The sequence below is a fragment of the Pristiophorus japonicus genome, chromosome 5 (genome assembly GCF_044704955.1).
Source record: "Pristiophorus japonicus isolate sPriJap1 chromosome 5, sPriJap1.hap1, whole genome shotgun sequence".
NCBI lineage: Eukaryota > Metazoa > Chordata > Chondrichthyes > Pristiophoridae > Pristiophorus > Pristiophorus japonicus.
Genome location: NC_091981.1, coordinates 278057742 through 278082020, shown reverse-complemented (window position 1 = coordinate 278082020; position 24279 = coordinate 278057742). Strand labels below are relative to the sequence as shown.

The window sequence follows — 24279 nt, the reverse complement described above, 5'->3', positions numbered from 1 at the left end:
ACTGCCGCAATTGATGGGACCTGCTCGCTGTTACAGTGCTTGGGGCTGATCGTCGCGGATCATAGGTGCCGTCGGCGAGCAGTGGCATACGTTTCTTGAAGAGCCCGCAGCAATGGCCCTTCCTTTTAAGGGAGGGAAAGAGCTTCTGATCCTGGCAGCGCTGCATGGCCCATTGTGCAGCGCTCTACCGCTACCGCCCCTCTTGTCCGTTTCAGCGCTCCGAGGGAAGTGGTAGCTCTTGATTTAGCGCCCCACCTCCCTCCTGGAGCGCTAAAGCGGGAGTTCGCGTCCAGTAGAATCGGGGTAGCGCCCGTCGATACGTTCGCGGTCCCGCAATAGTAATTGCCCCAAACATGGCACTGCGCAATTTCTAGCTCACAGGCCTTAGAATTGTGCCATGGGATACGAGCACATGAATGCTTAATGCACGTCAGTGAAACTCTTGCACTATTTTAACGACAGTCTTAATTTGTTTAAAATAAACAGGTTAATGCCTCAGTTTAAATTGTGAAGGAGGGAAAGCATAAAGCAGGGGTGTTGTGCTTCCTTCGTATGAGATGTCAAACTGAGGCCCGACTTGAGGCCTAACTTGAGGCCGTGCCTGAGGCCATACCTCCCTGTTCAGGTGGATGTAAAAGATCCCATTATTGGAAGAGCAAGAAGTTTTTCCAGTGAGCTGGCCAATATATATCCCTTAACCAACACCACTAAAATAAATATTTGATCATTTATCTCATTGCTTTGGAGTGATTGTGTTGTGCGTAAATAGACTGACACATTATCCTTCTTTAAAACAATGACTACACGTCAAAAGTAAGTCATTGGCTGCAAAGCGCTTTAATATATCCTGAGAATGTGAAAGGAGCTAAATAAATACAGGCTCTTCTTGCATTCTCTTCCTCAGCAGTTGAATGAAAGGTTTTCCACTATACGTACTGCACTCCAAATGTGGCTTCAAATATGCCTGATAGGTGTTAGAGATTGAGCAGATGTTAACAACCTCTTTCATCTATTTTGGGCTGAAGGAAATAGAGGGTTGATTGGGGCAGGGTGGGAAGAGGTCATTTGTGTGGGAGGAGGTTCGCGTGGAGTATAAACACCAGCGGAGCTGGTTGGGTTGTAAAGCCTGTTTCTCTGCCGTATATTCTATGTAATCAAACGTTAACAATCCTTGGCCTCCATGACCTTACTCCACCCTACATCGGTAATCTCCTCCAAGCCTATGTCACAGCTCACACCCTGCAGTCTTCTGACACAGGGCCATTGTGCTTTCCCTTTCTCCACCCCCATCAGTAGCAGATCCTACAGTCATCACACTCCCTGCTTTTGGGAATTTTCATCCTAAACCCCTTCATCTTGCCATCTCGCCCCATCTTCACATGTTCTTCAAATGAAATTCACTGCCTCAGAGAGCGGTGGAAACTGGGACATTGAATAAATTTAAGACAGAAATAGACAGTTTCTTAAACGATAAGGGGATAAGGGATTATGGGGAGCGGGCGGGGAAGTGGAGCTGAGTCCATGATCAGATCAGCCATGATCTTATTGAATGGCGGAGTAGGCTCGAGGGGCCATGTGGCCTACTCCTGTTCCTATTTCTTATGTTCTTGATGGAGATGCTTTAATCTTCCAGCTATGGAGAAGTTGGCAGCATCTACCATGAGCGGTTCTGAGGCGGTTGATGGTTGTCCACTGTTTGCGAGGAAGGTTTGATCCTTCAGGTTGGACTGTGGGGTCCTCTTTCAGGAATCAATTCCGTATGTCTCAATTATTACAAGCATTTCACCATCGGTCATCGAGGCTGAGGGGAGAACGCTGAAGGGCTTCGGCAATGGTCCAAGATGGCCTTCTAGATTTGAGACGGGTTGATGGTAGGCTGTTCAAGTCGACCTAAATTGGCATGTCTTTGCTGGTGTAGCGGTTGTATTCTCTGGAGACTGCATATTCGCCGCGTGGGTGTGATGATACAGTCATAAAATACATGCATGGGGAAAGCATGTAGATGATTTGAGAGATTTGAAGTGGCTGCTTTTAAAGAAAGTTCCTTTAACGATCCGAGATTGGAACAATCGCTGGCCTGAACCCCCAATCCACCTGCAGTCGAGTTACTGCAGAGGAAATGCCAGAGTGTGAGAATTAATGAGGACACAGTGTTTGATGAAGTAACTCTGTTAAATGAGTTTGTGTTGGGGAAACGATGTAAATGGAGTGACATAACTCCAACAATCACTGTGTGTGGCCGATGGGATGAAATAATCAAGCGTTTCACGGAATCCTCAATGCCACACACAGATATAAGCAAAATGGCAGACCCGCTGTTGTGCATCAGTCGAGAGGGGCTTTTCTGTCAGGAACGGTCTATGGACAACAGAAAAATACAGATACAAGGTTAAAACTGTGAAAGCCATTCTCACTATCAAAACCAAATTCACTTTCGGACGAGACGTTAAACCGAGGCCCCGTCTGCTCTCTCAGGTGGACGTAAAAGATCCCATGGCACTAATTTGAAGAAGAGCAGGGGAGTTATCCCCAGTATCCTGGCCAATATTTATCCCTCAATTAACATCACTAAAAACAGATTATCTGGTCATTATCACATTGCTGTTTGTGGGTGCTTGCTGTGCACATTGGCTGCCGCGTTTCCCACATTACAACAGTGACTACACTTCAAAAAAAAAAGTACTTCATTGGCTATAAGGCGCTTTGAGACGTCCGGTGTTGGTGAAGTGTGCTATATAAACGCAAGTCTTGCTTTCTTTCTTTCTTTGCCCTGTCTTGAGTTCTCCAACAAACTGAGCAAGAACATAAAAATTCTAAAACAGATTCACTTATCAGAGAAATACAGCTATTAATCCAGCGAGCTTCTGTCGTGCTACCAGCATCAGGAATACTGGCAGAACAATTACCTGTATGTGTTCAGGGGTGGGAGTTTGTTGTCTTTAGACAATTTCCGTCTCCTAGACATTTTTGGAGGAACTGTGAAAATTAAGAATAATGTTTTTTGTATTACGAAAAATACAAACTGTGTAAAATCATTTTGTTTGTAGTTTTATAATGCACCACTAGGTGGCACATGTAATTTCTGTTAATTCTCATTAAAATTGTAACCCTTGTTATATCCACATTATCGTTGACTGTGTGATGGTTGATGGAGATTAATCGCTACGCCTATTCCACTAGCAGAAGCAAGAAAGTCGTCATGCCGGTTTTCTTGAAACGTGTTCTCGCTACTTTGCTGCACTCCTGGCTGGTCTCCCTGGTTCTACCCTACGTAAACTTGAGGTCATCCAAAACTGCCCATGTGCTAAACTCGCACCAAGTCCCGCTCACCCAACATCCCTGTGCTTGCTGACCTGCATTAGCTCCCAGTTAAGCAACACCTTGATTTTAAAATTCTTATCCTTGTTTTCAAATCCCTCCTTGGCTACACCCCTCCCTATCTCTGTTATCTCCCTAGACCACCATGCTCCATCTATTCTGGCATTTTGAACATCCCCAATTTTAGACACTCCACCATTGGGTGGCTATACCTTCAGCTGCCTAGGTCCTGAGCTCTGAGTTTTCTTCACTAAATCTCTCCGTCTCTCCACTTGTCTTTCCTCCTTTAAGAGGCTCCTTAAACCCTACCTATTCCACCAAGCTTTTGGGCTTCTGCCCTAACATCTCCTTATATGGCTTGTTATCAAATTTATTTATATATAACACTGCTGTGAAGCGCCTCCAGACGTTTTACTACGTTAAAGGCGCTATATAAATATAAGACATCCTGTGTCCCCGGACTCGTTTTAGAAAATATGGTCATCCTAAGTTGGGCTGCATGATCTGTTTCTGTGCTGTAGACGCTATGGGGGAAAAATTCCCTTGCGCCCCGTTTGGGGCAGTAAGACTCGCGAGGCGAGGCGCAAGATTTTGCGCGAGGCACAGAAGGCTTGCCTGTTGCGAGAAATTGGCGTTGTCGCTCCCGTCACTTCCGTTCTGGGATGGGAGTGGAGCACTGGGTCACGTGGTGCTGACGCATAGGAGGGGCTCTTCCCTACCTGGACCACCGGGGAGTGGATCTGCCGTTCCAAAAGCCCGCCACTCAAGCTGCGGCATTGAAAGCGCCAACGGGGCGCAGCAAAAAAATCGGACCAATTTTTTTTTTTTAAGGCCCACACCTTCCCTTTAACCGGCCGCCCGGTTCACGTCCCCTGAAGCTGTCGCTGTCGTCAATTTAGGGTCCGGGGGGCTGCGCACAGTGATGACATCACCATCGCCAGAGCAGCAGAGTGGGGTGCTATGGGTTGCTGCCGCCGCTAAACTCCCGCCGAATTTAGCTGGGAGTCGTTAGCGGCGCCGCGCCCAGGCAAAATGTCGTTAGCGCTGATATAACGGGGACAGGCTGGTGTGAGGAGTTTCCAACTGCATGTTTGTTAAAGTGTATAAAATGATGAGGGGCCTAGACAGAGTGGATAGGAATCACCTATTTCCCTGAGCAGAGGGGTCAACAGTCAGGGGGCATAAACTTTAAGTAACTGGGGGGAGGTTTAGAGGATATTTGAGCAATTTCTTCACCCAGAGGGTGGTGGGAGTCTGGAACTCACTGCATGAAAGGGTGGTAGAGGCAGAAACCTTCATCATATTTAAAAGGTACTTGGATGTGCACTTAAAGTGCCGTAACCGACAGGGCTACGGACCAAGAGCGGGAAAGTGGGATTAGGCTGGATAGCTCTTGGTCGGCCGGCGCAGACACGATGGGCCGAATGGCCTCCTTCTGTGCTGTAAATTTCTATGAACCCTTGATTTATAAATAAATAAATGAAATGAACGATGTGGTGGTGTGACAATAACAAGCTCTGCTGCACCTTGACCTGCCGCAGCTGACAGCCATTCCCGGACAGCCCGGTCAGAGGAGGCGGTTCCATTCTCAGACACACCCCCTCACGGGGCGGGGGCCAAAATGCCCAGGGGGCGGGGCCAGCAAGGCCAGGAGGGGGCGGGGCCAGCAAGGCCAGGAGGGGGCGGGGCCAGCAAGGCCAGGAGGGGGCGGGGCCAGCAAGGCCAGGAGGGGGCGGGGCCAGCAAGGCCAGGAGGGGGCGGGGCCAGCAAGGCCAGGAAGGGGCGGGACCACAATATTCAGGAGGGGGCGGGGACAAAATGGGAGCAGCGGGCGGGGGGGGAGGGGAGAGTGACGCAGCGAGTGGCCGGCGATGAAGCGCTCCGGGCAGTGACGTCACGCGGCCCACCGGCCCCGCCCCCTCGCCGGCCGTGTATTTACTGAAGGGGACGGCTCCACCCCCCCCAACACCACGTGACGGAGGGAACAAGCGGCGCCGCTGGTGGTGGGGAGGCCGAGAGAAGCCCAGAGCTGAGGTGAGGAGAGAGACAGGCTGCACCCCCATTCACATTACACCTGTGAGATTGTTGCCCCGCCGGGCCTGCTCCTCCTGTCTCCCGGCGACTCAGCATTCGTGGGCGGTCTCCGGCCCCCGCTGACCCCCACTCTTTCCCCTGGCCCACGCTGACCCTCTCTCTTTCCCCGGTCCCCGCTGACCCTCTCTCTCTCGCCCTCTCCCCGGCCCCCGCTGACCCCCACTCTTCCCCCCCCGGCCCCCGCTGACCCTTTCTCCCTCTCTCTTCCGGCCCCCGCTGACCCCCACTCTTCCCCCCCCCCCCCCGACCCGCCCCCGCTGACCCCCACTCTTTCCCCTGGCCCACGCTGACCCTCTCTCTTCCCCCCCCGGCCCCCGCTGACCCCCACTCTTCCCCCCCCCCGCTGACCCCCACTCTTCCCCCCCCGCTGACCCCCACTCTTCCCCCCCCCCCCGGCCCCCGCTGACCCCCACTCTTTCCCCCGGCCCCCGCTGACCCCCACTCTTTCCCCCGGCCCCCGCTGACCCCCACTCTTTCCCCCGGCCCACGCTGACCCTCTCTCCCTCTCTCTTCCGCCCCGCTGACCCCCTCTCTCTCCCCCCTGGGCCCCCGCTGACCCCCTCTCTCTCTTTCCCCCGGCCCCCGCTGACCCCCTCTCTCTCTTTCCCCCTTCCCCCCCCGGCCCCCGCTGACCCCCTCTCTCTCTCTCTCTCCCCCCCCCCCCTGCTGACCCCCTCTCTCCCCCCACTGACCCCTCTCTTTCCCCCCCCCGCTGACCCTCTCTCTCCCCCTCCCGGCCCCCGCTGACCCTCTCTCTCTCTCTCTCTCTTCCCCCCGGCCCCCGCTGTCCCTCTCTCTCTCTTTCCCCGGTCCCCGCTGACCCTCTCTCTCTCTCTCTCTCTCTTCCCCCCCCCCCGGCCCCCGCTGACCCTCTCTCTCTTCCCCCCCCCCCCCCCCTGGCCCCCGCTGACCCTCTCTCTCTTCCCCCCCCCCCCCCCCCCGGCCCCCGCTGACCCTCTCTCTCTTCCCCCCCCCCCCTGGCCCCCGCTGACCCTCTCTCTCTTTCTCCCCCCCCCGCTGACCCCCTCCCTCTCCCCCCTGCAGCCCCACAGCGGCTGGGAGGGCGCCCAGAGCCCACACCCACAGTCCATCGGCTGAAGGACCGGTTTGTTCGGGAGTCATTTATTCTGCTCCCTTTTTCTGCTTTAATAATCTTTAACTTCTGTAGAGGAATTTTAAAGTGAGTAAAACAGAAAGATTTGCATTTATCTAGCGCCTTTCACAACCACCGGACGTCTCAAAACGCTTTACAGCCAGTGAAATATTTTTGGAGCGCAGTCACTGTTGTAATGTGGGAAAGGTGGCAGCCAATTTGCGCACAGCAAGCTCCCACAAACAGCAATGACTGACCAGGTAATCTCTCTTTTGTTATGTTGATTGAGGGATAAATATTGGCCAGGACACTGGGGATAACTCCCCTGCTCTTTTTTGAAACGTGCCATGGGATCTTTTACGTCCACCTGAGAGAGCAGTTGGGGCCTCAGTTTAACGTTTCATCTGAAAGACTGCACCTTTGACAGTGCAGCACTCCCTCAGCACTGCGCTGAGGTGTCAGCCAAGATTTTTTTTTATGCTCAAGCCACAGTATAGTTCTCGCTTGTTTAAATGAAAAACTGTAAATGCTGCAAACACTCAGCAGCGTCTGTGGCGAGAGAAATTGAAACCACTCTCGGGTCGACCACCTTTCCATCAGATTTCAAGTACCTGCAGTATTTGGTTCTTGAGTTAGTTGTATTGCCTCCAATACTTGAATGTTTCCCTTGTGCCTGAATGTAATATTGGAAGGACTAGTGCGAGCCCTGTACGTTGAGCGTGTCTGCCTCGCAGTTAAATTCATTCTGGCAGTATAGTTCAGTGTTTTTTGTTTGTTTATAATTGCTGTTTTGGACAGGATCTTTTTAGTTATATTGTTTTCTGTTCTTTCTCTCCCTTTTTAAAATTAGTTGACTTGTTTCCTGGAAGTGTTTGAGGTAGTGAAAGGTCACTTGCATGTTTGTCATCTTTATTAAATTACAGTCTGCAACGTGTCAGTCAACATCTCGAAGAGAAAGGTGTATTTACCACACTTGCCTCGGAGTCAGAAGGTTGTTGGGTTCAAGTTCCACTCCAGGGACTGGAGCACAAATCTAGGCTGACATTCCAGTGCAATGCTGAGGCGCTACACTGTCGGAGGTGCTGTCTTTCGGATGTGACATTAAACCGAGGCCCCTATCTGTGCTCTCGAGTGGATGTAAAAGATCCCGTGGCACTATTTCGAAGATGAGCAGGGGAGTTATCCCTGGTGTCCTGGCCAATATTTATCCCTCAATCAACATAACAAAAACAGATTATTTGGTCATTATCACATTGCTGTTTGAGTATTTGCGCAAGTTGGCTGTAAAGCGCTTTGAGATGACGTGGTGGTGAAAGGTGCTATTTAAATGCAAGTATTTTTTTGTTACCCTGCCTCCTCTTGCACATATGCAGGTACTATAAACTGAAGCAGTGTTAATTCGTGGCCACTAACACTATATTTTAATGTGAAATGGCTGTGCATCAAATACTCTAGTTCCAATCTAATTTTAGTATGGGATTTAGTCTAGTCTTGCTTTCTTCCTTCCCCTCTGCTGTCTAAAAGAACTATACTACATGGATTATATATTAGGGAATTGTAATGAGTACAGTTCATAATTATACTGGTTTTTCCTTTTATTACTTGACCTCTGGTTAGTTTGCATATTTAAATTTGAGTAAATTATCTATTCCTAAAATGTTTATGGGAGAATACTATAGCTTATCATATATTTTTTGAAGTTACACTATTTGTTAATTGGTGCAAACCTAGCATAATTGTAAAGTGAAATAGTTGGGAATTAACAGAAGATTCTTCATACATTTCTGTTAGACTAGTGACCTCACCAATACATAAGGTAACTCTCTACTGCTGATATAGGGGTCTTGACCTATTCATCAAAACAAAGTACGCTTGAAGGAATTGGCCCAGAAATCCTGCTCAGCTGCTTCCCACTGACGATTGGGTAAAAAAACTTTTAAAAAGAAGCGTACTTACCGGAAGCTGCTGCACCCACACGAGTTCCCCGTCCTGAGGTCTCCACTGACTGCGTGTCGCAGCGCGTGCACATCAGGACGTGCGCAGGCCTGGAGCTGCAGTCACATGGCTCTGGGCAGCCAATCAGGTAAAGTATGTTCTCATTCATAATAATGAGAACTCTTAAGTTGGAGTTCCCATTATTATGAATGAGAAACAGTCCCCAAAACATACACTAATTTAAAAAAAAAATTTAAAAAAATACATCACATATTTAACATTAATTTAAATTAGTTATCTATATTTTAAAAAATCCGATTTTTAAAGTTTTAATTAAGCTTTAAAATAAATGTAACCTAGTAGGCAGGGTTTTTAAACAATAAAATGTGTGTTTCTAATTTAATTTTTTATGTTTTAAGCGTGTTTTAAAACTCTCATGCCTGTAAAAGGCGCAAGAGTTTTCAGGACATTTGCTGGGCAAGATGGGGGTAAATTCCGCAATCCTGCCCTTGCAAATGTCCTGGCTGCCGAGATACGGAGGTTCTGTCAAGCTCCAGTTTGACCGATCGGAAAAGCCGGTTTTCAATGCAGCGCATTATGCGCTGAAAACCGGCTTTTGCGATGCTTTCCCGGGTCCGTACAGACCCGGGAGGCTGGAATTTCTGCCCCATTATATATTAGGAGATTAGATGTATTTTCAGTGTTGGGTGTTTGTTTTTTGTAGGTGTTGCTTTCAGTTTCACTTAACTGTTTAGGGGTTGGAGCTTGTTTTTAAAATAGACAGATGCATTTTCCTGTAAAACCATAAATGAAAGACAGGTTATGCTATTTATCAGACACTGTACATATGAAGTGTGTACCGTGACAATTCTTTAATAAAGTGAATACTATATATCTTAAAGAGAAAGCTTTGCTTTTTATGGGATTTTATTTTGCCTATAAAACGATATAGTTGACTTCCTCTTCTGATCCTAATTAACTTTACAGTAAGTACTACAAATGGCGATGGCAAAGATGGGAAGTACCTTGGGTGTGGACATATTCTAAAACTCCTGCCTGGGTGAATATATTGTTCGCATGTACTTTCTGTTTAACACAAGTGTGAGATCATCATGCTGATTCTAGCAGTTGGAAATCCCCAGCTTTCAGTATCAAGTGTACAGTGGACTGTGTTCTTGTATACTACTTGAATAAGTAACGCACTTATTTCCAGCACTCACTCACTCACCACGCGCACGCGTTAGGATACTTTTCGTGCACATTAATTCACTATTTTTATATTTAATAGATCGTAAAAGCTAGGGTTTTAAAAATGTTTCTGTCCCAATGGAAGCCCACTATGGAGTCAATCTAGAATGACCTGACTCTGGACTAACACATTACTGGCTGCCTACTCTTCCATTGGCATGTTTGGTGTTCCAGATCAGCTCTCCGGATATGCCATAGCTTCTGCTTAAAAAGCACGGAGACTGGCCTCCCCATAAGTCAGTTTGTAAAGTTATAATTCTGTCATTGTGGAGAAGTCCCATCTTCACTTGAAATACACCCTCCATTATGTTGTGTGGCATGACCACCGTGCTAAATGTGATAGATTCAGAACAGATCTAGCAGCTCAACTGAGATCCATGAGGTGCTGTGGGCCATCAGCTGCAGCAGAATTGTATTTCACCACAATCTGTAACCTCCTGGCCCGGCATATCCCTCACTCTACCATTACCATCAAGCCAGGGGACCAACCCTGGTTCAATGAAGAGTGCAGTAGAGCATGCCAGGAGCAGCACCAGAGGATGAATATCCCCATCCTCAATGATGGCGGAACCCAGCACGCAAGTGCAAAAGACAAGGCTGAAGCATTTGCAACCATCTCCAGCCAGAAGTGCGGAATGGATGATCCATATTGGCCTCCTCCTGAGGTCCCCACCATCACAGGAGCCAGTCTTCAGCCAATCCGATTCACTCCATGTGACATCAAGAAATGGCTGAGCGCACTGGATACAGCAAAGGATGGTTACACTCTTCCTCCAACATTACTGATTAAACGGGTTACTTTTAATTTTGGGTTTATTTTTCCGGCACGTGTTGGTTGTCAAATTGCTGTACAATCGTTTTTTTTTTACTTTGAAACTTTCCTTCCCCCCCTCAGAAGCACGATGATGGATGGTCCACCAGAGAATGTGGTTCAGGACCAAGTTAGGTCACTGCTGGAGAACGAGAAAGTCAGACTTTGGCAGCCTCCTTACACGGCCGACAATAAAGATGCTGCACCAGAGCTGAAAGTACGGTACAAGATAAATTGCAATACTTTCCAGAAACATTTGCACTATACAGTAACCAGCAGTACGTCCCGATTTTACCCCGAGTTAGATGTGGGCTTCCTTCTCCATCAAGCATGCTGTTCATAACATCCTCCCTTTTAGGCTGCTTCGATTCCACAGCCTAAAGATGCTGTCTTGGCCAATCCACTTGGCCAATGTATTTGGAAATCCAGGCATGCTTTTAATGATGTGTATCCTAGTAACATCCCCCTAGCCCCACCAGGGGAAAGCAGCTGAATGCACCAGGGCAAATGTTCTTGCCATGTGTCATGCATATTGTAAATGATTGAGAAGATTCTAGCATCGGTCCAACTTAATGTGAATAGAATAAATGAACATTGGTTTCTCTGATCATCCAAGATACTCTAAGGAGACAATAGATGGCAGTTTAAAAAGTGGCGGAATTGAGGTAGACAATATCTCGGGACTATTTGTTCATGTTAATGCCTTGTCTAACCATTCCAATCCTCCAGAAATAGATGAGAAGAGTTAGTGAAATTTACAAACAAAGCTGATTTCATTTTTGGAAATTGTGTAGACTGTAGAGTCAAAATAAGCAGTTTTGTTTCAGGTCAAACTTGCTGGTGTTGAGCTTAACAGGGGGAGTTTACAAAGTAGCATAGGCAAAACCCGAGCAATAGCTCATAGATCCACTCTGCACATTCTAGGGGATGAGACAAAAGTAAAGAATTTAACTATGGCGATTTTAACCATAAACGCCAGCTATTCCGTTTCACTTTTAAAAGCAAATAGCGAGCTGTTGAAGAGGGCAAATTCCAAAGAGAAAGGAGAAATGAAAATGTCGAGTGTTAAGTAACATCAAAATATAATACATTTTTGTCTGAAGAACATGACTATTGCTTTTATAGAACACATTGATTCAGCACCCATCTCTGTTAAGCTTGCTGCTTATTCTGTGTTTTCAGGAGTGAATTTCAGTACATTCGGGTTGCTAATTCACAAGTTAACATAGTTTGTGAACTGTTGCCCATTGAAATATCTGCCCAGGCAAAAAAAAAACACTGGTTTTCTGTAGTTTAGTAACTGCAGTGAACTGTAGCATGCACCAGGGCAATGTTTTAATAATAAATATGATGTTTAAATACAAGATGCTAATCTTTTATGCAACAGGTTGTCTGGAACACACTGCCTAAAAGGGTGGTGGAAGCAGATTCAATAGTAACTTTCAAAGGGGAATTGGATAAATACTTAAAGCTGAAAACTTTGCAGGGCTCTGGGGAAAGTGTAGGGGAGTGGTACTAAGTGGGTAGCTCGCCAAAGACGGCACAGACACGATGGACCAAATCTCTTCCTTCTGTGCTGCATGATTTCTAGAGGTTAGAAGTGAGTGCTTGGATATAAATGAAAGCAGTAGGACTTGGGGAAATTAAATTTCATTGCCAATGCATTACCTGAAGCATATACCTGAACTTGTGTAGGGCCTAAATTGGGATATTCTCTATTGACGTTTTCCTATTTCTACCGTAGTTCTTTCAATTGTGGCCTTTTTTTGAGTGTGAGGTGGGGTAAAGAGAATGGGTGAGGTATTCATTTGAAAGATTACTTGGCTCAATGTATTTAATGGTATTTTGTTATATTTAAAACTCTTTGGGGACATGTGCTATACAAAATGGGTGAATGTGGCTTTGGTTCTTCTATTGGCAAAAAATAAAGCTGCTGTTCAGTGCAGTCGTTCAAGTGATGTATACCAGGAGCACGAACGACCTAATCGTTCCAGAAATCCAGTTGGCCCCTTTGATAACTCTGCTTTGCTCAATCACTGGTCCACACTTGGTTTGATTGTGTATTTATTTAGTTAAGTACTGAGGAAAATATTCAGTTTGGTACAGAGAATAAACCTGTCCTTAAAAATAATCTCTCTTTTTTTTTTTCCTTTTTCCAAATAAGATTCTGGCTGAGAAATATGCATTGCAGCTGTGCATTGAATTGGGTATGGTGGAAAGTGTCCTCGAAAGTTTGAGATGTAATTCGTTGCAAGGCCTGAATGCAAAAAAGACATTTGAGGATACTGGACTTGCAACAATACGAATCAATTATACCAGTCATGTAAGTGGCTCATCGTTTGTGTTTTTTTTTTAAATTGAGTAATTTATTAATGAGCTCTGATCTGAAAAACACAATCTACATTTGAGTACTGAATATTCAGACCATGGTACTATGGTTCAAGTCAAGAACAACATTTGCTAAATCGATTCACTTTCTGAAGAACATTTTACAAAAAAAATAAGCCATTAAGATCCTCAGTCAAGTAAAACCTTCTGCTGTAAGTGGACACTCGGGCAGTGAGGTTGCTGCTTTAGTAATGTGGAGCCATAAGAAATAGGAGCAGGAGTAGGATAACTGGCCCCTTGACCCTGCTCCGCCATTCAATAAGATCATGGCTGATCTGATCTTGGCCTCAACTCCACTTCCCTGCCTGTTCCCCATAACTTTTGACTCCCTTATCTTTTCAAAAAAGCTGTCTTTCTCCACCTTAAATATATTCAATGACCCAGCCTCCACAGCTCTCTGGGGCAGAGAAATCCAAAGATTTACCACCCTCAGAGAAGAAATTCCTCCTCGTTTCCATTTTTAAATGGGCGACCCCTTATTCTGAGACTATGCCCCCTAGTTCTAGATTCTGCAATGAGAAGAAACATTCTCTCTGCATCTTACCCTGTCAAGCCCCTTCAAAATTTTGTATGTTTCAATAAGATCACCTCTCAATCTTTTAAACTTCAATGAGCTCAACCTACTCAACCTTTCTTCATATGACAACCGCTTCACCTCGGGAATCACCCTCGTGAGCCTTCTCTGGACTGCCTCCAATGCAGGTATATCCCTCCTTAAATAAGGAGACCAATACTGTATGCAGTACTCCAGGTGTGGTCTTACCAACGCCCTGTTTAGCTGTAGCAGGACTTGTTTACTTTTTATACTCCATCCCCTTTGCAATAAAGGCCAACGTTCCATCACGAGTACAATTCAGTAGGGCTGTCCCTAGCAGTGACCATGGAAGTCAAGGTCACACTGTTGATTTGGCTGTTACAGTGCTATTAGTTCGCAGCATGTTAAACATTGCAAAGCAATTGATGTCTAATTAAATTAGGGGTTGCTGTATTAAAGAGTAAAACGATTTTCTTTGGAAATTTGCAAATCCACAGATATTCCATTAAGTGGGGTATGCCGTACTAAGTTTAGTTGAGTTGTTCAGCAGGGCTGGAAACGAATGGTCCTTCAAGAATGATTCTAAATTTCTGAAACAACGAGTAGGTAAAGTGTTTTAAAGTTGGCCTGAGCTGCACAATGAGATGGATTGGTGATTGGGTCTCATGTGGAGGGAAATAGGGCATGGGATAGGCATGGAGACCTGTTTTTTCTGCAGTGCTGGGATAGCAGCGGTAATGTGGTGAGTGGGAGCGGCGCTGAGAACCTGTATAAAACACTGTTTCGGCCTCCTTAGAGCAGAGAAGATTGAGAGTAGTTTTGATAGGTGTTCAAAATCATGAGGGGTCTGGACAGAGTAGATAGAGAGAAACTGTTCCTATTGGCGGAAGGGTCGTGAACCAGAGGTCACAGATTTAAGGTGATTGGCAAAAGAACCAAAGGCGACATGAGGAAAAACTTTTTTACGCAGCGAGTGGTTAGGATCTGGAATGCATTGACTCAAAGGGTGATGGAGACAGATTCAATCACGGCTTTCAAATGCGAATTGGGTAAGTATCTGGAGGAGAAACATTTCAGAGCTACGGGGAAAGGACGCGGGACTGGGACTAGCTGAAGTGCTCTTGCAGAGAGCCGGCACTGGTTCGACAGGCTGATTGGCCGCCTTCCATGCTGTTGCCATTGAGAATTTTTATACAGAAAAAATACTTGTGTAACAGGGGGTCCATGGAATTTTTATAACATGGGAGGGGGGCCTCAGAAGCAAAATGGTTCCCTGTTTTAGACCACACTAACTATTCTTGTGGCCTAAGTGAGATTATCAAGTAGTGCTAAAATGTAGACTGTTTTGTGAAGGTGACTTGTAGTCATTAGGAATTGGGTTGAAACTGCCCCAGACTAATTCACAAGATACATAGAGCTGTCATAGTGAGGATAATTTCCCCCACCCCCCTTTCAGTCTTGATAGCTAGGTTTCTAACTAACTTGTAAATCTCTCTTAGAATTCTTTTTTTAAATTGTGAGCAGTTCTCTGCAAAACTAATTGTGGGCTGTTGCTCATTGGCATATATCAGTGGTTGCACTATGTCTTCCATTTGAAGACCGTGTTGTTTTTAATATTACAGGGTAAGAGAAAAGAAAAAACAAAGTTAACAACTAAACTGAACACTTCAGCTGGAAATCTAAGAGCTGAGTAAGTCTTGCATCTGTTTTGTCTTGAGGAATTACATTGTGTGTGTTCACTACACAATTGCATCAATTTTAGCCTGGAGCATTATAAAATGAATGGAAAGAAAGAGCGACTTACATTTGTATAACACCTTTCACGACCACCAGACGTCTCAAAGCACTTTACAGCCAATGAAATACTTTTGGAGAGTAGTCACTGTTGTAATGTGGGAAACTCAGCAGCCTATTGGTACACAGCAAGCTCCCACAAACAGCGATATGATAATGACCAGATAATCTGTGTTTGTGTTAATTGAGGGATAAATATTGGGCAAGACACTGGGGATAACTCCCCCACTCTTCGAAATAGTGCCATGGGATCTTTTGCGTCCACCTATAGAGAGCAGACGGGGCCTCAGTTTAACGTCTCATCCGAAAGACGGCACCTCTGACAATGTAGCGCTCCCTCAGCACTGCACTAGAATCGTCATCATCATAGGCGGTCTCTTGTATCGAGGATGACTTGCTTCCACCAAAAAAAGGATGAGTTCACAGGTGTTTCAATGAAGAACCTTGTATTCCAGGTCCCGAATTACATGTTGAAGGGTGGAGGATGCCCGTGTGCTTTTTTAACGGATGGTGGCTGGTGCATACCAGCCACCACACAGGCTTGACAGAGCTAGGTCTTGGTCCAGTGGCAAAGATTAACCAAGACGACTGGAGACCAGCTCTTCTGTACGGACGTAGTGCGTGCACATACCGCAGTCTGGGCTGGCCCGTACTGTCCCTGGGCCCACGCCTCTCCTGGACCCCGATCACGTTGCTCTACAATCTCTTGCCGCCCCTTCGCCCTGACCTCACAGCTCCTTCGCAACAACCTCGCCGCTCCTGCTGTACCTGCCCACGCTCCATTCAGTGACCTGGACCTTGGTGACATCCAGTCGTCCTCTTCACAGCCGTCACCTTCCTGAACTGGCTCACTCTGCATTTTGAAGTGTGATGCTTCAAGGTGCACTGGAGTACACAACTATTGGTTTCCTAAAGCCATTCAGAAGCTAGCTCGTATTTTATGTCTCGCAGTATTTGCTTGATGCAGGTATTGAATATTTACCCACAAAAAAATATATATATAGTTACATTCCTATCTTGACTTTTATACTAATTTTAAAAAGAAAAATAATTCTCTGGATAAGAGCGTAGTAGCTAGCAAGGCCAGAATGTATTGCCCATCGCTAATGCAAATGTTATGCTTCACGTTATGATACACCATACCGGCTTCGATAAAGCTAACATTGGAGTTAATAAGTTTATGCTTATTGTGTTGGAAGATAGCTACATACTCCAGTAAAATGTAAATGTAGCTTTAGGAAACTGAGGGCGACGCATCCACCTGAAAGTACCAAAAAGTGGCACAGATATTTAAAAATGCCCATCTCGCACACATCTAATGCCTGCCTTTCATTCCTGCAGCCTGGGGTGGGCAGAGGAGGACTGCACTACAGTTGAAAAGAGAATTATTTTATTTTGTAGTAGTTTCATTTTTCTATGAAAATTGCATCTCCATGGTTGTACCTTCTTTCCTTGTACAGAATTGCAAAACTGACAGGAATGAATGAAGGGCACGTTAAACTCATAATGAACTCCAAAGTTCTTAAAATGGGTAAGTAGATTGACAGTGAAAGTATTGTTCTGCTCTAGTAGCAACTCTGGAAAATGCTCCATATTAACCTCTCATTGGGTCCTTGCAGCTAAGGGGTGACTTTCTTCTTGTCCATCTCTCTATGCACAATTCCGGCTGCCAATTTATCAAAAGGATATAGAGACACTGGAGAGGGTGCAAAAAAGATTTACAAGGATGTGAAGTTATATCCATCAGGAAAGATTGAACAGGCTGGGACATCTTTTTTTCTATGAGGGTGGGGGGGGGGAAGAAGGCTGAGGGGTGACCTAATAGAAGTCTTTAAAATTATGAAAGGTTTTGATAGAGTAGATGCACAGAGAATGTTTCCACTTGTGGAGAAGAGCATAACTAGAGGCCATTAATATAAGAAATCAAATAGGAAATTCAGAAGAAACTTCTTTACCCAGAGCGGTGAGAATGTGGAACTCGCTAACCCAGGGAGTGGTTGAAACGAATAGTATCGATGCATTTAAAGAGAGGCTAGACAAGCATATAAGCAAGAAGGGAATAGAGGGGTATGCTGAGTGAGATGAGGAAAGACTGGAGTGGAGCATAAAGGCCAGCATGGACTGGTTGGGCTGACTGTGCCGTATACCTGGTATAATCTGTCTGGATTGTAAAAGAAGTGACGGCCTTTTTGTCGTATAGTGATGGCCTATTTACTCGGATCGATGTAATTACCTAAATAACTGTGGTGCGCTTTAGGAAATAGTTTTCATTGTATCCCACTGATGTTGCAAAGCACAGGCTGCAGCTAATCTAAAATGGCAGTGGGGAATTTTCCTAAATCCATTTAGTGATGTTGCTTTTCCTGGGGCATCACAAAGTGATTTGAGTCAGAGTTCAATCTTGGGGTAGATTATTTTATAGCCTTGAACAGCAGACTGTATTTACGCATTTAAGTTATACTGCATCTGACTTTAAAAAAATAAATAAATAAATAAAACACACCACCTCTATCCAGCAGCAAAGCTGAGATCAGTAATTCTGGGAGTAATGACAATTTAAACCTGTATCCTTCCACCACCACCACCCGAAGAGAAAATTATTTGTATTTTTTCTTTCCGTTGGAAAAAGTCTTGCCATATTTTTCAGATCGATTGCTTGCTGAACAGAATGTAAAAAATAATTCAACAATAATGGTTATGCAAATAACTGTTACTGAAGAAGAGGCAAAAGAGCAAGAGACTATGTTCCAAGAGGAGATGAGAGAACAGGACGAGAGAAAAGCCAAAATATCTCGGACCAGGAAGGGTGCTGAACTCTTGGCTCGGCACGGTAAGCTTGCCTGAGAAGAATATCGGAATAAAATATCCTGTCCTTCAGAACCCTGGACAATATTGACTAGAGCCAGGTGTACCCTGCTATGAGTCCGGCATTCACTTACATTGCTCCCAAGTCCTCACCCTTTCAAAGTTCCACCTGTTGTAACTAACCTCAATAGATTACAAAAGTAAAATACTGTGGGTGCTGGAAATCTGAAGTAAAAATAGAAAATACTCAGCAGATCAGGCAGCATCTGTGGAGAGAGAAACGGAGTCTGACGAATGGCCATCGACCTGAAACGTATGCCGCCTGATCTGAGTATTTCCAGCGTTTTCTGTTTCTATTACCTCAATAGATTAGTGAGTAAATGCAACCTGTTTGGGTGGGGTGGGAGAAGGAAGAAAGAGAGGTCATCATTCCAAGCAACATTTAAACCTTGATAGAATTTTTAACAGCGAGTGAACAATTCTCCCCCACCAGGGAAGCAGATGGCCGATTACAATTCTCTTCGTTGCTCTTGTATTTGGGGGGATTGGTGGTTAAATCAGCCTGGGCATCTGCTATCCAGCCAGTAACCTCAGCTTGATATATTTGGATTGAGCGTGAGGTGCGGACGCGTGTATAAACGGACCACGTGATGGATCTTCTAGTATCCATTGTTCACTTCGTATGCTATTGATTTCTGGACCACTGTGATCATTTTGTTTTGGAATAAATCGACTCATGTAACTTTTTTCTTCTAGGTGAGAATACCGATCTTAGTAATGTTCCATACTTGGAAATTGCAGATCAGAAAGGGCGGCCCATCCCTATTCCTGCTGTGGAAAAAAAGGTAAGTGGCTTGCACCTAATGGATACGTTTCTAAGCTCATAGTACTGTTTTCTAGCAATATTGACGTGCCCAGCTTGTGAATGTCTTTGAATCAAGAGTGAATGGGATATGGATTAGTATATAGGAATTCTATGCTTGGATCAGGTTTGTTTATATGGAATTGTGCATGTGTGTTCATCAAATCGCCATGAATAGTCTCTAAGCATAGGTAAAGAGATTCATCTGTGTTTCCACCTATCGTGTGTGGGTGGGGGGCCGGAAGAGAGACGTCTTCCTAGGAAGAATTGGAGTTGGGGGAATTTTAATGATTTAAAACAAAAATCTATCCTCTCCAGATATTGGTGACTTTGGTGACCTCTGATTACCCCCTTGATCCACTGCAGTCTTTCTGGTGGTGGTGCTCCCAGGACACTAACTACTTAACATCATGACATGGTCACTTTCTCTCCCAAATTGATGCAGTTGTTGAATAGTGCGGGAGGATAGATGATGGGACCACAGCAGAGGCCATTCCACTGTTCTATGTAGATAATCATAATAGCTTTGATTGTAATAAAAATACTTTTCTACCGAGGGGCAGGGCCAGGAAACAAGAGTATTCACATTTATAGGTTTGACACTCCAAAGCAATATGGTTCTGAAAAGTGGCGTGGCATAGCAGGATGAACTTGCTTTCTCCTGCCGTGGGGAGGCTAAGACATGGGACTGAACTCCAGTCTGGATTAGTTACCATCTCTACATCCTCCATTACTTCAAATGACATGTCCTTAACGTTTTCATTGGCGAGAACAACTTGGTGGACATTCACTGTCTGGTTGCTAATTACAAAATGCCCAACTTAGCCGGACTTGTATTAAGCTTTGTGATTTACATTCTTGTTTCATTACTTGCTAGGCACTTTTGTTAGCCATGACACTACATGAAAAAGGCAGAGCATTTATGAAAAAGAAAGATTATGCTTCAGCGCTGCTCTATCTGTTGGATGCTGATGAAGAATTTGGGTAATGCTCTTTTTACAGTCCTTTATTGCATATGACATTAAAGAGAATTGTGTATTCAGTGACCAACCTACTATTTTTGCCAGGACAGATTATAGGGATTTTTTTCCTCTGTACTTGCATCCCACAATCCTGTGCCTTCCAGAATTTCCCTTTAATTAGCTTCCTTGTACTGAAGGAAATTTTGCAGCATTTTATCTAATCTTTTTATCTTGTGTCTTGTAGGCATGGGTTTTTCTTTCCAGGTTAAAACATTTCAACAGTAAAAATATCGACGCCTGCAATCTTTTTTTTTGTTGCAAATTACAGATTAATTTCCTATTGGGAGTAGGAGCCTGGGCCGCCTTCTCTTTCTTCTTCCCCGGGCCCCCAACCTCTCTCCTTCTCCCCTGCTCTCGTTGTAGTTTCCCCATCGATGCCACAATTAACTAAGTCCAGGCAATTATTAATTGAATGGGACTTTCCTGGCCTGTGGCTGAAAAGCACAACCTCAAGTGAAACCCATGCTTTAATTGCTCTGCTGTCATTTGTAATGAATTATGCTAAATGTAATTTAATATTGAGATTATGTTTATAATGGTTTGATCTGGGGGGTTTTCTAATTGGAATACTTGAGCCTCTCGCTATACTGTCTATTTGGGGAGGGGGAGAAAATAGTGCCGTTGACCCTCGCCTTACTCAACATTCATGTTTCTAATTCATTTTTTTTTAAAATCTGGAATTAAAAAGCTAGTATCAGTTACTGTAAAAACCCATCTGGTTCACTAATGTCCTTTTTTAGGGAAGGAAATCTGCCGTCTTTACCCATTCTGGCCTACATGTGACTCCAGACCCACAGCAATGTGTTTGACTTGCAACTCCTGAAATGGCCCAGCAAGGCACTGGAGGAGATGGCTCACCACCACCTTCTCGATGGTGATTAAGGATGGGCAATAAATGCTGGCGACGTCCACGTCCCATGAATGAATTAAAAAAAAAAAATTAAAAAAAAAATGTTTTTCTTCTGCGGCATCACATTAGCTTGGCTATCCAAATCAAAAGTTCTCCTACACAATAACTGGAAGGATACTGAGGTGTGGAAGAACAGGGACCTTGGCGTGTATGTCCACAGATCCTTAAAGGTCGATAAGTTGGTTAAAAAGGCATATGGAATGCTTTCCTTTATTAGCCGAGGTATAGAATACAAGAGCAGGGAAGTTATGCTAGAACTGTATACAACATTAGTTAGACCACAGCTAGAGTACTGTGTGCACTTCTGGTCATCACATTACAGGAAGGATGTGATTGTACTGGAGAGGGTACAGAGGAGATTTACGAGGATGTTGCCAGGACTGGAAACGTTAGCTACGAGGAAAGATTGGATAGACTGGGGTTGTTTTCCTTGGAACAGAGGAGGCTGAGAGGAGGCTTAAGTGAGGTTTATAACATTATGAGGGGCCTAGATAGAATGGATAGGAAGGACCTATGTCCCTTAGCAGAGGGGTCAATAACCTGGGTGCATAGGTTTAAAGTAATTGGTGGAAGGATTAGAGGGGAGATGAAGAAACATTCCTTCACCCAGAGGGTGGTGGGGGTCTGGAACTCACTGCCTGAAAGGGTAGTAGAGGCAGGAACCCTCATCACATTTAAAAAGTACTTGGATGTGCACTTAAAGAGCCATAATCTACAGGGCTACGGACCTAGTGCTGGAAAGTGTGATTAGGCTGGGTAGCTCTTTTTCGACCAGAATGGACACGATGGGTCGAACAGCCTCCTTCTGTGTGCTAATTTTTGATTATTCCTTCCTCTTTTATATATTTTTTTTAACATTTGCACCCCCCCCCCCCAAAATATACTTTTGAATTTTACTTGGCTTACTCCGTTATGAAATTGTTTACACTCTAACTAATTTGAATCTATAACCTTCACTATACCAGGATTGTACAAAGTTTCTCGCTGCAAATTCATTGCACCTTTTTAATTTTTTTCCTCTTTTGGTTGCATTGTATTAACTTTTTTTCAAAACTGTTTATAAATACTCCTTTTCTCCACACTGTCCGCCTGCTGGTTACCAGGGCCCTATATAAAATAGAGTCTTAATCAGATTGTGATCTTGGTGGGAATAAAGTTGGCAATTTCACAGGAAACTGATGTGGGAAATGAGAATTGTGAAGCACACTGGGTCAAAGGAAAATCTGATTTACTCTGCATCTGACTTTGCTATACCAGACCTGGGAGTTATTAATAATAGATAGAAACATAGAAAATAGGTGCAGGAGTAGGCCATTCGGCCCTTCTAGCCTGCACTGCCATTCAATGAGTTCATGGCTGAACATGCAACTTCAGTACCCCATTCCTGCTTTCTCACCATACCCCTTGATTCCCCTAGTAGTAAGGACTTCATCTAACTCCTTTTTGAATATATTCAGTGAACTGGCCTCAACAACTTTCTGTGGTAGAGAATTCCACAGGTTCACCACTCTCTGGGTGAAGAAATTCCTCCTCATCTCGGTCCTAAATGGCTTATCCCTTATCCTTAGACTGTGACCCTTGGTTCTGGACTTCCCCAACATTGGGAACATTCTTCCTGCATCTAACCTGTCTAACCCCGTCAGAATTTTAAACGTTTCTGAGGTCCCCTCTCATTCTTCTGAACTCCAGTGAATACAAGCCCATAGGTCAGTCCTGCCATCCTGGGAATCAGTCTGGTGAACCTTCGCTGCACTCCCTCAATAGCAAGAATGTCCTTCCTCAGGTTAGGAGACCAAAACTGTACACAATACTCCAGGTGTGGCCTCACCAAGGCCCTGTACAACTGTAGCAACACCTCCCTGCCCCTGTACTCAAATCCCCTTGCTATGGAGGCCAACATGCCATTTGCTTTCTTAACTGCCTGCTGTACCTGCATGCCAACCTTCAATGACTGATGTACCATGACAGCCAGGTCTCTTTGCACCTCCCCTTTTCCTAATCTGTCACCATTCAGATAATAGTCTGTTTTTACGACCAAAGTGGATAACCTCACATTTATCCACATTATATTTCATCTGCCATGCATTTGCCCACTCACCTAACCTATCCAAGTCGCTCTGCAGCCTCATAGCATCCTCCTCGCAGCTCTCACTGCCACCCAACTTAGTGTCATCCACAAATTTGGAGATACTACATTTAATCCCCTCATCTAAATCATTAATGTACAGTGTAAACAGCTGGGGCCCCAGCACAGAACCTTGTGGTACCCCACTAGTCACTGCCTGCCATTCTGAAAAGTCCCCATTTACTCCTACTCTTTGCTTCCTGTCTGACAACCAGTTCTCAATCCATGTCAGCACACTACCCCCAATCCCATGTGCTTTAACTTTGCACATTAATCTCGTGTGGGACCTTGTCGAAAGCCTTCTGAAAGTCCAAATATACCACATCAACTGGTTCTCCCTTGTCCACTCTACTGGAAACATCCTCAAAAAATTCCAGAAGTTTTGTCAAGCATGATTTCCCTTTCACAAATCCATGCTGACTTGGACCTATCATATCACCTCTTTCCAAATGCACTGCTATGACATCCTTAATAATTGATTCCATCATTTTACCCACTACTGATGTCAGGCTGACCGGTCTATAATTCCCTGTTTTCTCTCCCTCCTTTTTTAAAAAGTGGGGTTACATTGGCTACCCTCCACTCCATAGGAACTGATCCAGAGTCAATGGAATGTTGGAAAATGACTGTCAATGCATCCACTATTTCCAAGGCCACTTCCTTAAGTACTCTGGGATGCAGTCCATCAGGCCCTAGGGATTTATCGGCCTTCAATCCCATCAGTTTCCCCAACACAATTTCCCGACTAATAAGGATTTCCCTCAGTTCCTCCTCCTTACTAGACCCTCCGACCCCTTTTATATCCGGAAGGTTGTTTGTGTCCTCCTCAGTGAATACCGAACCAAAGTACTTGTTCAATTGGTCTGCTATTTCTTTGTTCCCCGTTATGACTTCCCCTGATTCTGACTGCAGGGGACCTACGTTTGTCTTTACTAACCTTTTTCTCTTTACATACCTATAGAAACTTTTGCAATCCGTCTTAATGTTCCCTGCAAGCTTCTTCTCGTACTCCATTTTCCCTGCCCTAATCAAACCCTTTGTCCTCCTCTGCTGAGTTCTAAATTTCTCCCAGTCCCTGGGTTCGCTGCTATTTCTGGCCAATTTGTATGCCACTTCCTTGGCTTTAATACTATCTCTGATTTCCCTTGATAGCCACGGTTGAGCCACCTTCCCTTTTTTATTTTTACGCCAGACAGGAATGTACAATTGTTGTAGTTCATCCATGCGGTCTCTAAATATCTGCCATTGCCCATCCACAGTCAACCCCTTCAGTATCATTCGCCAATCTATCCTAGCCAATTAACGCCTCATACCTTCAAAGTTACCCTTCTTTAAGTTC

The 24279-nt window shown here is 45.0% G+C and overlaps 1 protein-coding gene and 1 long non-coding RNA gene across 5 annotated transcripts in view; one reads left to right on the top strand and one right to left on the bottom strand.

Moving 5' to 3' along the window:
* Window positions 1–823: 823 nt before the first annotated feature.
* Window positions 824–4178, bottom strand: LOC139264015 (uncharacterized). Of its 2 annotated transcripts, none has more exons than XR_011593278.1 (3): window positions 4038–4178; window positions 2907–2976; window positions 824–2358 (listed from the first exon to the last, which is right to left on the bottom strand). It is a non-coding gene; the product is annotated as an uncharacterized lncRNA (long non-coding RNA). The 2 variants fall into 2 exon arrangements; XR_011593277.1 differs by lacking the exon at window positions 4038–4178 and adding an exon at window positions 3934–3957.
* A 1094-nt stretch (window positions 4179–5272) lies between these two features.
* LOC139264716 (NEDD8 ultimate buster 1-like) overlaps window positions 5273–24279 on the top strand; it is a 45058-nt gene continuing 26051 nt past the window's right edge. Inside the window, exons 1-8 of one of the 3 annotated variants that reach the window (XM_070881661.1) lie at window positions 5273–5352; window positions 10584–10716; window positions 12664–12822; window positions 15045–15112; window positions 16677–16747; window positions 17864–18046; window positions 18778–18866; window positions 19761–19867. In XM_070881661.1, coding sequence (XP_070737762.1) covers window positions 10591–10716; window positions 12664–12822; window positions 15045–15112; window positions 16677–16747; window positions 17864–18046; window positions 18778–18866; window positions 19761–19867 — 803 coding nt within the window. In that variant the 5' untranslated portion in view covers window positions 5273–5352; window positions 10584–10590. Of the gene's footprint in view, window positions 5353–6458; window positions 6518–9441; window positions 9501–10583; window positions 10717–12663; window positions 12823–15044; window positions 15113–16676; window positions 16748–17863; window positions 18047–18777; window positions 18867–19760; window positions 19868–24279 lie in introns of those variants that run through there. The other 2 variants (XM_070881664.1, XM_070881663.1) reach the window with 2 other exon arrangements.